This window comes from Rhynchophorus ferrugineus, unplaced genomic scaffold (genome assembly GCF_030347505.1).
Source record: "Rhynchophorus ferrugineus isolate W39M unplaced genomic scaffold, kcgeb_rfMv2 rfM2, whole genome shotgun sequence".
In the NCBI taxonomy this organism is placed as follows: domain Eukaryota; kingdom Metazoa; phylum Arthropoda; class Insecta; order Coleoptera; family Curculionidae; genus Rhynchophorus; species Rhynchophorus ferrugineus.
In genome coordinates this window covers 29,477,620-29,491,786 of record NW_027472581.1, presented here as the reverse complement: position 1 = coordinate 29,491,786, position 14,167 = coordinate 29,477,620, and the positions used below count along the sequence as shown (strand labels likewise).

Here is a 14,167-nt window from a genome sequence, read left to right as displayed (position 1 = left end):
CCTGGTAAATGTATTTAAGCCTTTCCTGTCTGAGCTGGCTAAAAATGACGAAGATAGATTTACCAGCTTCCTAAATTTTCCGTTTTAAATGGACCTGCCACATGAAAAAAATATAGTGTATGAAGTAGAAAAAAGTATAATGAAAGAGATAAATTGTAAAAAAAAACCGCCGGACATGATTTAATAACCAGAATAATTTTAGAAGAACTATTAGAGAGGGGTGTAAAATTATTAACATTTGTATTTAACGCAATACTACGACTGAATTATTTTCCTAACATTTGGAAATTAGATAAGTATATCATAAGAAATGCTTATTGCCCGCTGTGTAGATTGTTAAACCACTAAGAATAATGAGAAATAAACTATTAATAAAAATATTTTTTTTGTTTCTACGATTCATATAGCATTAGAAAGAGACAGCTAATGTTATTTTTCACAACTTCAATCAGTCTCTTCGACAATATTAATCTCAATATAGGGTTTTCGGTATAAGTGTGCATCTAAAATGCTTCTCAGTATCCTGAAATACTTATGCTATGTTGATATTTCAACATTTTTCGTAGAACCTATTCATATAACCGTCACGGAATTATATTGGTCCGTGTAGTTAGTAAGTACCACAATGTTATCAGATAATATTGTCATAATAACATATAGTAGTATGGCACATTGTACATGTTACATATACAGAGTAGGTAAAGAATGGAACCCAAAATACTGCCTTGCGGTACCCTTCCTTTTATTTGTTTCATTGATGAGTAAGCTTCTTGTTATTTAGCTCTAAACATCTTGCCAGTCTTCATCGAAGGCTTGTCCTACTTCCAAGAATAGCTGATCAAACTTTTTCTGTTCGTAAGCTTTTTCAATAATGTTGAACGATTCTATGTACCTGACCAGGTTGTTGAATGTTTGTTCATAAAACCAAACTAATGTGCAGGTTTTTAATTTTTGCCTATGACTGGCTTTTACTTTTTTGGTCGACAAGATTTTACATCATTTGGTGGTTTTTCCACATTAAGGAATCATGGTAACTTCAAGCATTTTCCAAACATCTCGGCCATATATTAATCCGAATGCTGCATTAATTAAGTTGGCCAATTATCTAACTGTCTTCCCTGGTTGATTATCTTTAGATTGATGTCACTTTTTATGACTTTGGAGACTTCTTTTGTTGTAACAAATTTAATCGCAACATTAAAAATGCCACATGAGAAAAATGCAGTCGAAGAAGTTGGAAAAACTATAATGAAAGAAATAAATTGTAAAAAGCTCCTAGATATGATTTAAAAACCTGAATCATTTTATAAGAACTATTAGAGAGGGGTGTAAAATTATTAACATATATACGCAATACTACGAATAAATTATTCTCCTGACGTTTGGAAAGTAGATATGCATATCATATAGGGTTTTAACGTAATCTTGATTTAACCTTTCCATCTATCTTATATAACACCTTTTAGTTGCTGAACGTTGCCAAATTTTTTATCATCTGAGAACTTTTTATTAGCACGTGTTAGCTTACTCCAACAATTTTCAATATAATGCGAATCAGAGGAGCGCGCTTGGCCACTAAATTTTTAATATTGTGTTCTGAAAATTAGTCTTTAACGAGTTTCCCAGTAGGCACAGCAATACTGCTGAAAAATATAATTCCGACCGGAAGTTTATGTTCCATATATGGCTGACTTTTCTTGGAAAAAATTTATATAATTTAATATACTATTAATTTCTCAGAAATGAATTTTATTTCCGCTTTTTCTTCAGAACTTATAGCAACCCAACACCGGATACTTAAGCATGTGTCACAATAATTAATCATTTGAAATCAGACCAATTCGAAAGTTTTCTCTCCAATCAGTTTTTATATGCCTCGACATTAGATTTCTGGAAATCAAACCACAAGCGTTATATATGTCAAAAATTTAGATTCAAGCGTTGGTAAACGTGTAAAATATCACTCCATGAATGCCAAAATTATTGAACATGACCGTGTAGACTACAGTTAACTGTCATAACAGTAGGAAGTGTATTGGGGCCTATTACCACACTACATTTAATTTCTGATTTTATATTTGATTCTTGCTGTCGGAGATAATAGCGAAGAAGCCACAGACCAACAGGCAAATGACAATATAAATAATTGAGCCCAAACTTAGAAAATGAAAATTAATGAAAGTAAATTTGTGCATGTGCCATTCACGTATAATTAGTCTGCATACTCACCAATAACAGTAAATAATACTATTATTAAATACTGCAACAACGCTAAGTATCTCGGAATGAATTTTGATTCAAAATTCACTGGAGGATACATGTTAAAAAGAAAAGGAAAAAAATGGAGTTAAAATATAGGAAAATGTATTAGTTAATTGGAAGAAAATCACAATTATCAGTACATAAGAAATTGTTATATAAATAAATATTGAAACCTACAGTCTATCCAAAGTATTTTGTACATACGTCATCAATATGTTTAATGTATTGCCTGTCGCAATTTGTAATTTAGCTTTATATTCAGATGATATTTTCCTTCTCATTTTATTCTAGCTGAAAAGAGAGACAATGTTGTCTGATAAGTTCGAACGGGTAACCGAACTAGCCTGTCAAAGTCGTCTGGCTGTCAAGCGTGTGCCTAATCGTGTGCAAAATTCATCAAAACAATAGTGATAGGAGGTTATAAGCCGGCAAACGTTATTTTAATGCTTTGCTTGTTTTGATATATTTCAAATCGCTGCTTATTATTACTCTGATTGAAAATTCCCAAGCCAGACAGAACATATTGCATCTCTAATCAGTTACTTTGAACAGGAAAGAGATAATGGATGCTCCCTCTTACCAGTAAAATTCGTTTGAGAGGTAAGCATTTTCACTCTTAAATATTAATTTACTGCGATTTTTATTGAAAATATTTTTAGCGTGTTGCAGCTGCACTGAATATTAGCATGGACACGGTCACTGAAATATGTCAAAAAATGAAAAATAAGTCATAAAGGTAAGAAAAAGGGTACTCATACAAAGCGGGTGACGAATCAAGATCAGCTTAATGTTAGCTCTATCATAGATTAAGTATATGAAATGTATAAAAACAGTGTGTAGTTAGTAAATACAAACATAATTTAATACATTTATTTCATAGGAAACTGTTAGTCTGGAAAGTATCGAAGAGGTCTAATTGAACTTCCGAATATTGCTTTTAAAAGAATACAATTTTTAAAAGCATATAATAAAATGATGGAAGATTATTTCAATTTATGTATTTAGATGAGACGTGGATATTTCAAAATGGGATGGTCACTCATGGCTAATGGGATATCATATGGTCACTCATGGCTAGATGATAATAAAAATAGTGGTAGGATAGCAAAAATTTATGGGAAATTGTAAACGTTGGAATAATAATTGATTAGGTTTCATTAGTCATAACATTTATTAATAAATCATTGCAAATATATTGTACTTCATGCTGGAAACATGAATGTGTAATAACACCTTCGGTTTCGATGAACTCGATCAAACACATTGAAGAAAAAAATGACGAAAGGTTAAATTGTGAACAAATGTTAGATGGATTGAAAATTAACAGCTTAGTTATTCAGTTAAATAAAACTTTCTGAATATGATATGATTCAATGCTGCTAATTTCTAAGACAGGTTGGTGAGAGTGGAAACCAGTAAAGCTGAGTCTATAATTAATATATGATAACTGTAGGAAATCGTTATTGTAGAGTGTAAAGGATTTTTGTGAACATATACGTGTGTAATTTTTCAGAATATACATGAGCATTTGGTTAAAATGTATCAGGAGGGAAAGAATAGTAACTGATTTGCAGGCATGACAAATGCATTAAGGAGAATGCAGCGATTAAATATATGTGATTAAATCTAGTTTTATCAAGAAACATGTATGCAGGTATTAACAGAACAAACTAAAGCGATATACAGTCAGATTAAAATGTCTTTACAAGATAACATTGTACAGAAGGACACAAAAACTAAGCGTAAAAGGTAAATATGCTCTATAATGAAGGGCATATATCTTCAAACGCACCTTCAAAATATAATCAAACACAACCCTAACCTACAAACTATTATAAATGTATAACTAACTGAAGTTTCAAGTCCTTTGATAATATATGCATCAGATTTACTATAATGTTAAAATAAATTATATTTAATAACAGTATTTTTGTTTAATTATTTTATTTGGATTAGAAATTTGTTGTATGTCAAAGCCAAACTGAACTAAAACCCAGAGTTGATACATCAACATTGCGACGTTTTGACATCACAAATTTAGATGCCGTAGATACAAAATAACTTTGGATAGACTAAATATGGACATGCGGAATTCACTTATGGGTATGTTTCGCGAAAAGTAATATAAAATTTTCCTGAACGAAGTTATGATAAGGTGCATCCAGATATTACAAGATTAATTACTTAAACTAGACGTTTAGATTCCGACTGTCACTCAGGGAATCAAGACAATTGCAAAGAGCAACACGTCCAAATATAGAATTTTTTATTTCGTCATAACCAATTTTAAGTAAATGTTACAAGCATAATTGTCTTATATGTATGGCGCTAATCCACATGAAGTTCGCTAGGAGCAATACATCTACAAAATTCTATTTTCTAGTTTCTATTTTCTATTTTGTCGACTGCGAGCGATAGAGAATAAACCAAACCGATTTCTTTGAGCCCAAATATGGACTTTAGAGTAAGATTTAGAATTTAGAATATATTTTATAAAGAGTTCACTTATTGCAAGGATTTGCTACATATCATGTATGTAATAATTATCATAAGAAATACTTATTGCCCACTGGGAATTATTAAACTAAGGGTAATAAAAATATTTTTAGAAACCAATTTGCCTTTAAGAGGCGTTTTTTGGTTGTGGTGATTCCGAAAAAGACTTTCTTTTAAATATGGAACAAAAAACGTCCTATTTGAGCAATTTGGGTAACTATGTCAAAATAATTATTACACTAAAATAAAAGGGAATAGATTTGAAAAATACTGTTTTATTTGCAAACTATTAATGATACATATTTTTTATCTAATATAATGTTCACTAGTACAGACTAAAACCGTTTCTCTTTCCCAGCAGACTCTTTGTACATTTTCGCTCGTGAGAAAAATCTGGAAGGTTCTTCTGGAGCGTCCAACAGTAGTCTGATATCATTGAGAGCCTCGATCTTTCTTGGTATCTTTTAACTTTAGAGCGCTGATGAAATCATTAACGTCACCATTCACTTAGTAATCGAGGTGGAAATGAAAAAAATTACTTTTAGACTTATATATTACTTTATTATAGTTAGGATCTCTATAATTGGCTAAAAATGTATATATGACCTCCAGTTATGGCCGCGATGAATTGTGGGTCAGTCAGTCAAGCCGTCTAATATCTGGTTTGATGAAAACATCTTTTACCTTTGCTTCTGAGACTCTTTGAAACTTTAAAACCATGTATTTAAAGCAATCTAAATCTTAGAACTCCCTCATGGGCCAACTTTTTTAGTCATTGAAAGAAAACAAGGTAATTTGGTAAACCGAACTTGTTGTCGAAGCAACATGCACAACATTTTAAAGTTGCTGCACACTTCATATACTAATTTGCGAAGAACTATGAAAACTACTACGAAAGTATTAGTGAAAATATATTTATATGAATTCTGCCCGAAAGTTAGTTTAAAATAAAATCCCTTCTATTTATGTTAACAAAAAAAGCAGCATTTTTGTTGCAGACCTGTGTAAATGTATAAATATTTTGGATTATTCAGATATAAATAAGTTATACTACAGATATAGATAGTTATAGTTTATGGAAGTACCGCAAGGTACTTCCATAAATATAATAATGTCTAACATTTTTGTCCAGCAGCGTATGTGTTATGACAAAACCGCTAATTGTATTAAAGGTAATGGCTGAATCATTAAACGGCTATTGTTTCTGATGTTAATTTTCTGGTCTTTGTCATAATATCAAGGAAGATAAGGAAAATTACTCGTTAATGAGCCTCATACTTTCACGATTAATATTCACGTATCGCATTTTTTTGAACAATAGATCATTAAACTAGCACTGATTACAAAGAAAAATATGCGAATATTAAGAATTAAAGCGATTTTTTCGTCATTAGCAATTTTAAATTAATTAATATGCTATAAATATATATATATATATATATATATATATATATATATATATATATATATAGTATTTATGGTACTACTGCGACTTTTTGCAGGTTTATTAATCAACTAATGTATTTACAGTCCACGATTTATTTTAGTCGTCTTTTTACAACTCTTAGAATGATCGAAATAATTAACCAAAAAAATAGAACTGGAATTTTGATTTTTGTTAGAAATCTGACGAAAATTGATTTCGACGTTTTAGTGGTGACTTAGAAGCGGTTGCCAAAAACTAACTGAAAAAGGTCGGCAATGAAAAATCGCAAGCTGAAACTGAATGAAACAATCATAGCAAATTGATGCAAATGATATGTATAAAAAAAAGTATTTTTTCATTGTGAGCGTTATTTTTTTCAAACTGTTGACTTTCAATGAAAGAAGAAAGTTTTGAGACTATTCATTATATTTGTATATTTGTACTGTATCATGCTAAATAGATGATAATCAGAATATGGAATCTGATGAGTATGCTGTTGTATCACCAAGGACTTCCAGTTAAAAATACAATATTGTATCTTCCACATCTCATGCAATGTTCAACAAATAGCAATCAATAGCTTTAACCATTTTCATTCCATCTGGATTCTTTCGAAATTGTTCATTCATCAAATATTAGTTTTTGAAAGTTCGTTATGTATGTTGGGCGGGTTTATGTTCAATATAGCTTGTAATTTGTTGTTGGATTTTTTGATCTATGTTTTGTACCATGTTTGTAGACTGGTTAAATGGTTAGTATTTCATATCAAAAGTATTGAATTTGACAGTGTAGACTGTCGTTAACTGTCATAACATTCACTTAAAATAATAAAAGATTAATTCAGTAATTAGAGTGTTCAAAAGCCGTTGATAAAAAATTTAATAAAAAAGTACAAATATGACCATCCATAGCCATCTTAGTCGCTTCAATTTTCAATGTAGATAATGTTATACCAATCCTAAGATAATATCTAGTAACTAATCGACAAGTCTCACAAATTATAAGATTCCATACTTCATGTAAACTAAATATAAAGCTTTAATATTTACACCTTTAGGATATGCTGTCTTAGATATTATATGTTGTTAGAGCTACCTTAAAGAACAATGAATGAACAATCGCAATAAACTAATATAAACTTTAGATTGCTAAATGATGAAATGACTCAAAATGACGAAATAGGTAATTTTGATATGGTTCGTAGAACAGAATCAATAAATTAAAGGAGTTGAATAGTTACCAGTTGTGACAAAATAGCTAATGGTAACGAGAGGTAATGGTTACTAAAGCGGAACTAGGAAGATGTTAGAAAAACGGCAACATAGTTTTTAAAAAGTTACTTTAATTTTACAAAACCAATTATATCAGAACTACAACTGATTTTTCGGCAGTGATCCGGCCGGTAAAACTTTATTATTTATTATTTTTATTATCGAGTCGGATACGGGCCCCGATAATAATAAATAATAATAATCACAGAAGAAAAAGGTAAATAAATCCCGTCTCTGATTTTCAGTGCCAAAACAACTAAATACTGAACACTGTGAGAAAAAGAAAATCTTAAAATATCTTAAAAACGTCTGGTGTCATTGTATGATATGTCAATAACATAACCTCCAAATATTAATGTTTTTGAGTAGTGGCTACCCTGAAAACTGTACACTTCAGTAGTTTCGTCTTGTGTGTTTTTCTCTATTTATTATACTTTTATATTATACCGGCTTATTAATTATTCATTTTATAAGTCGGGCTAAGAAGTTGTCGATTCGCATATTACAATTGGTAACAGTGGATAAGGCATTTGATTGTGAATATTGTCAAATCACCTCAATGCTGTTGGCATCTGGGGAAATACCATCCAGGTGAATATATATTCTATTATTTATTTTAATTTCATAATTTTCAATTCTATAGTTAATTCATATTATATAAATTCTGTATTCTATTCTATGCTTTTACATGAAAATTGATTATTAAAATTTGATTAAAGGAAATATTTAAGGTTAATTGTTAACACATATAATTTAAATGAATAACCAACTTGAAAAATCAAATTTCAGTGCGCATGTCAGTCGTCCCTATGAGTATATCCTGGTCACTGCCGAAGTGTGGCCGTACTTATTGGAGTTTCTCTTCTCTAAGATGGTGCGCATGGAAGAGAGGAAATATTATAAACAAGATTAAAATGTGATCATGTTTTTATAGAAGACACATTCTGGACGAAAAAGAGATGGATCAAGATCACGGAAAGCAATCTGAAAAATACGAGATTAACATGCTACTAGACAAAATATGGATTAAACAAGCCTCCATGCTTTAGAAAAGAGGTAGATAAAAATATATAATTTATTTTAGGCCCTGGGTTTAAAATTAGCACTACACAATATTTCTAATTTAATATAATATTCAATTTTTTCATAACAAATGCACATATTTTGATTTAAAAAAAAACAGATTGAATTAATTTTTACTCGCAATCTAGTACAGTTCATAAATTTAATTTTTCTCCAATTTCAACGTCCGCCAGCAATACAAATAACGATTAACAAATTAAAACAGAATCACAACCAATTTTTTGGCAGTGACCCGGCCCGTGGAGCGTTACTAATTTATTTTCGAGTCGGATACGGACCCCGATCGTCTCACCGATCGCACTAGACACCGAGCCCGTAATAATAAATAATAATAATCACAGAAGAAAAAAGAAAACAAACCCCGTCTCCGATTTCCAGCGCCGGAACAGCTAAATACTGAAAATTGCGAGATGAAGGGTATAAAATATCTCGCCGTATTTACGAGCGCCCACCGATAGATATCGCTTGCAAGCCATCTGTTACCCGATACGCGGTATCGTTTTACCTGATCGTGTTTCAACATCCAAGTTAGGAGAGCGCGTAGCGCCCGTAGTTTCAGCGCTAGTTCGAAACGGAGGCCTCGTGTCTGTCTACACGGCCACGGATAAAAACGGGATTAATTAGCGGTGGGTTTATCGTACACCGGCTCTTACCTTGATGTCTTCCTCCTTCTTCACCGATACCTTAGTGATGGACACCTCGTTCGAGATACCCTCTTCCATGAACCCGTCTAGTTGTCGGAAACGCGGTGGTCTCCTGGTCCCGAGAAATGACTGGGACTGTGACTTGTCCCGGTATTAATCTATGGGGTTCACAGGAAACGCGAACAATACGTGAACCGAAAATGATGTAAAAGGCCCGCGCGCGGTGACTTAGCGTATTTGCGCTCGTCTGACTATGCAGGAGCGTCGGATATTTTGGTCTGGCGTCCGGTGGGTCTTCCCGCCAGCATATTTCGAATTAACAAGGCGCAAGCTCATTGGTGGGATTCTGGTTTCGAATTGGTGAAAAAACTTTGAGTCGTTGAGCGATATTTTCGCCTTTTCTCAGGATATTGTTAATGATGATGATGATACATTCAATTTTAATTTATGACCTTCATTATTTCATATCTAGTAAATTATTTCAATCAGATTCATCACTCTTGCGTTTGAAAGTTTGTATTTCCTACGATTTATAGTGTTTAGATGATGACCTATAGTCTATCCCAAGAGAGCAGTGGACTAATGTCATCAAGATCTATAATATATTGTCTATTGCAGTTTGTCAATTCGTTCTAATACCAGACATTATTTTCGTTCTCAATTTATTCTAGTTAAAAAGAGATATAATAGTGCCTGATCCGTAAAATTCTTAAAAACATTAGTGATAATGACGTTATAACCCGGCAAACTTAATATATATAATTACACAGGTTGAAAATGCCGAGGCCAATATACAGTCAGTCAGAAATATATTATGTATCTAAACAATATTATGTATCTAACAATATACGAATAATAACGAGGCAAGGGGGTTACGTTCTTACCAGTAAAATAAGTTAGAAAGGTATTGATACCATTAAGTATTAAGTTTTAAGCCAGAGTTTGGATTCACCATGTCTACATATCTTGATGTTAGTTCTATTCGAAATTATATTTATGAAATGTATAAAAACAGTGCATTAGTATGGAAAGTATTCATAGAAAACTTAGGGATAAGCAGCTCTTTAAGGGATATAAGTCATCTTTCCAATCACTGTTAGGAAGCGTATGATTTAGATAGTGTAAGGATAACCACGAAGAGGTCTAATGCAACTTCCAGACATCGCTTTTAAAATAATTAAAGAAGAACTAAAATTAAGGAAGATTTGTTATTTTAATTTGTTTATAGACAAAGATATTTCCAAATATAACAGTGTAAAGACAGCAAAACTCGATGGAAAAAGGTAAAAGTTAAAATAATATTTTATTAGGTTTTGTAAATCACAATATTTTTTAATAATTCACTGTAGATATATTATTCTTCATTCTAGAAACAGGAATCCAAAAAGATTCCAATAAGTGATCGTAAAGGCTGTAACCAAGGAATGGCTTGCAAAACATAAATGAAATTTAGATGATACCAAGTTAAAGAATAAAGTATTTCACATTATTTCTTGGTAAATATAAATGATATATTTAATAGTGTTTTATGTAATTTACTTTTTTGGAAATACGCCTTAGAAAAATATCTGAACAATCAATCAAATCGAATTATTGTGGGATGTGGTAAAAATTACTGCAATAGATATGCAGGTCGAGAAAGATATACAAGCAAGAACTGTTTGGATATGTGAAAAGGATTATATACAATAACACCCTTCGGTTTGAATGAACTCCATCAGATACACAGAAAAGGATATTGACAAATAGTGGAATTGTGAACTAGTGTTATATATAACTAATATTCAATTTAGCAGCTTAGTTATTGATTTGTAATTGTCATCTAATTGTTAATGTGTGTCATTGTTCAAAATATATACAAGCATTTGATTAAATTACGTGAGGAGAGAAAGAATACTAACTGTTTTGCAGATATGGAAAATGTATTGGGGAGAATGTAGTGATTGATAGAGGGACACTATGGAAATTTGGGTAGACACAATGCTTTTCCAAGAACTTCAATGGTACAGGCTATACTCAAAAATAATTTTATTAGAACTATTAGCTGTCGAGATGGAACAACAATCACATCCATCCCTATAGTTGTTTTTTAGGAGGGAGTTGGTATATCATGCGACTGTTAACACGAGGTGCTTATGTAACTGAATGGTGATGATGAGCGAGGCGTTTAGACTTAAATAATTTGGTTCAAGTTCGAACAGATTTAAATCGTCAGTGCTGTTTTCTTATCGCTGTTCAACAAGTCGCCTCTTCTTTCCTTAAATAAAATAGTTTTTCAAATAAATCAATAGTTTTTGTATTTTAAACCCATCCCCATTTTGTAATTGCCGATGGGATTTCGGGCTTGAATTCAATCAATTAACCTGAATCAAATTAATTACCAAGGAAAGAAGACAATTTGACGTTGGAGCGGAAATCGTTCCGCAGTTACTCGAAGGATTCTTTCGCATAACAGTTCAGTTGAAAAGTCGCCGGCCTACCATAGTAAAACACATTTTTTTTGACAAAATTGGTTTTTTTATTCAACATAATTCCGTTCAAGGGTGATACCACCAATTTTGCGATACCATTTTTGTAGTACGATTTGTCCTTTGCCTCAAAATAGGCCTCAGTTTCGGCGATCATCTCTTCATTCAACGAAAATTTCTTCCCAGCGAGCTTTCTTTTGAGATCTGAAAACAGGAAAAAGTCTCTTGGGGCCAGATCTAGAGAATACGGTAGATGAGGAACAATTCGAAGCCCAATTCATGGATTTTTGACATCGTTTTTACTGACTTGTTTGTAACACGGTGCATTGTTTTGGTGAAGCAGTATTTTCTTTTTCTTCAAATCCGGCCGTTTTTCGGCGATTTCGTCCTTCAAACGGTCCAATAACGTGTTGTCATACCCGAATATTCGTGAATGATATGATGTACACGTTCAGTTGATACCTTTAGAGTGTCTGCTGTTTCGTTCAGTTTCAATTTGCGGTCATTCAAAATCATTTTGTGGATTTAAACTCGGTATCAAGCCAAGTTTTCAACTGTATTTTTTCCCTTCAAAAAGCAAAATTTTATGAACACGCGAAATTCCTTTTTATCAATTTTTTTCACAATAACGAAAGCTGCTTCACCCAAATTGCTATAATTCACAAACTAATGATCCGACAGCTGTCAAATTTATACACGCATCTTTTGAGGGTTAGGGCTAAAAAACAAATGGATTTAATTCTAGTAGGGCCATTTATGTGTCAGGCCGGAGACTTGTCAATTGACCTGTTATTTAAGTGGAGTTCGGGCAAAAGTATCGCAGCTGAATCTGTAAGGTCAGAAGGTGAACTGAACATGTTCAAACCCCTAACCATAAACTATTCCATTTAGGAAATATTCAAGCTTTGAAAAACCCCTCTAGCTCACGGATTCCCGACAGAAGCAGTACAGTTCATGGTATGATACGGTCATCAAAGGTGGATTGTAATAGCTCAGTTTTCTTTAGTCGTAGACTATTGGAATCTATAGTCACCAAAACTTGGAAAACCATTCCACAAAGATGAACCTGTACATAAAAATTTGGGTAAAAAGAGTTCACTTCGAAGATCTTCAAAGGCAAACTAGCGGACGAAGGTAAGGGCTATACTCAAACATAATTTTATTAGAACTATAAGCTGTCCAGACTACAACGCTTTCGCCCCAACACCCCGTGGTCGTTTCTTTAGGAGGGAGGTGTTATATCATACGATTGTTAATGGGCTTGATTATGATTATTCGAAGACTCGGTGAGGTGCTTAGGTGACTGTGACATCATCAGTATCGTTTTGTATCTCCGTCTAACAGGTCACCTCTTCTGTCCTTAAATAAAATAGCTTTTCAAGTAAATTAATTGTTTTTGAATTTAATAACTTATGTACATAGATTTTAGGGGCGTGTGCTTTTTTAGTATAATATATCATTAAGAAAGTTAGTGACATGGCATCTAAACCGGCGGGGCCGGAAATCGAACTATAGACGAGGAATAGACTAGGGACCAATGATAATTTATTCGTTGATATGGACTTTTGCACAAGATTAAATTTTTATTTTTTTATTTCATATTTATGAATCATCTCTATTCTCAAAACGATGGTCTTTATGGGAATAACAATTAGTCTAGGAGCGGTCGCCTTTAAAAGTGACAAGTACCAGATTATGTAGGGCTTAAACTGCGTGTAACTTTATCCGTAACTTTATATGCGTTTTTCTTGAAACTGTTTTACTTGTTCGAGGACGGCTGACATGATATTCAGAACTTGAGATAAGTTCTACTGAACCGATTTGCTTGAAACTTGGTGTGATCCTTTTTAATTGCGTTAAAAAGCCAGAGGAAATTTGGTTTGACTTATATTTAGTTTGTACGATAACAGCACTGTTAAATATATTATTTATATCGATACAAGAGTCAGTGTAGAAAAGAAGAAGAAGAGTTAGTAGAGGGCGCTGTAATTTGTATCGAGACTGTTCAAAATTTTATAAAAGAGCAGCGATGTAAATAAAGTTTCTCTTTTGTTCCAAAGCCATAAGTGGTGATATCAATTCCGTCCCATCTCGAATCATAAGTGATTCTTAACAAGCACTTCACTAGATTAACAATATTTCTTATTGGTTTCGGATTACAAGGTTGCAATCGTGTCAATGTATCATCGTGCGCCATTTTCTGGGACCCCCATTTCATTATCCTTTTCACTTTTTAGTTTTATGTATTCTTTAAATATTAATAAATATCGAGTAAAAAAAATGTATAGTACAAATATTGTTTTTATTTGAGAAAATATTTAAAATTCATGCTTCTAGTCTAAAATACCGAATTAACATGGCTTCCGGACTGCAATCCTCATCATTCAGTCGTCTAAAATGACTCTCATCGCTAAATGTGATGAATGGCCAAGTCTTCATCTAACCGTATTGCACTTGGACAATGTTAGTCTCCTCTTTTTCAGATAGCTCTCCTTAATTTCTATTCTTATATTTTCT

General features: G+C 32.4%; 1 protein-coding gene across 3 annotated transcripts in view; it reads right to left on the bottom strand.

Annotated features, from left to right (window-relative positions):
• Positions 1-14,167, bottom strand: part of Sobp (Sine oculis-binding protein) — a 42,990-nt gene that overhangs the window by 25,001 nt on the left and 3,822 nt on the right. Inside the window, exons 1-2 of one of the 3 annotated variants that reach the window (XM_076397152.1) lie at positions 9,192-9,298; positions 9,044-9,128 (exon numbers count right to left, since the gene is read on the bottom strand). The exons of 1 other annotated variant lie outside the window; for it this stretch is intronic. In XM_076397152.1, the coding sequence (XP_076253267.1) occupies positions 9,044-9,061 (18 nt within the window). In that variant the 5' untranslated portion in view covers positions 9,062-9,128; positions 9,192-9,298. Of the gene's footprint in view, positions 1-9,043; positions 9,129-9,191; positions 9,464-14,167 lie in introns of those variants that run through there. One more of the 3 variants, XM_076397151.1, reaches the window with a different exon arrangement.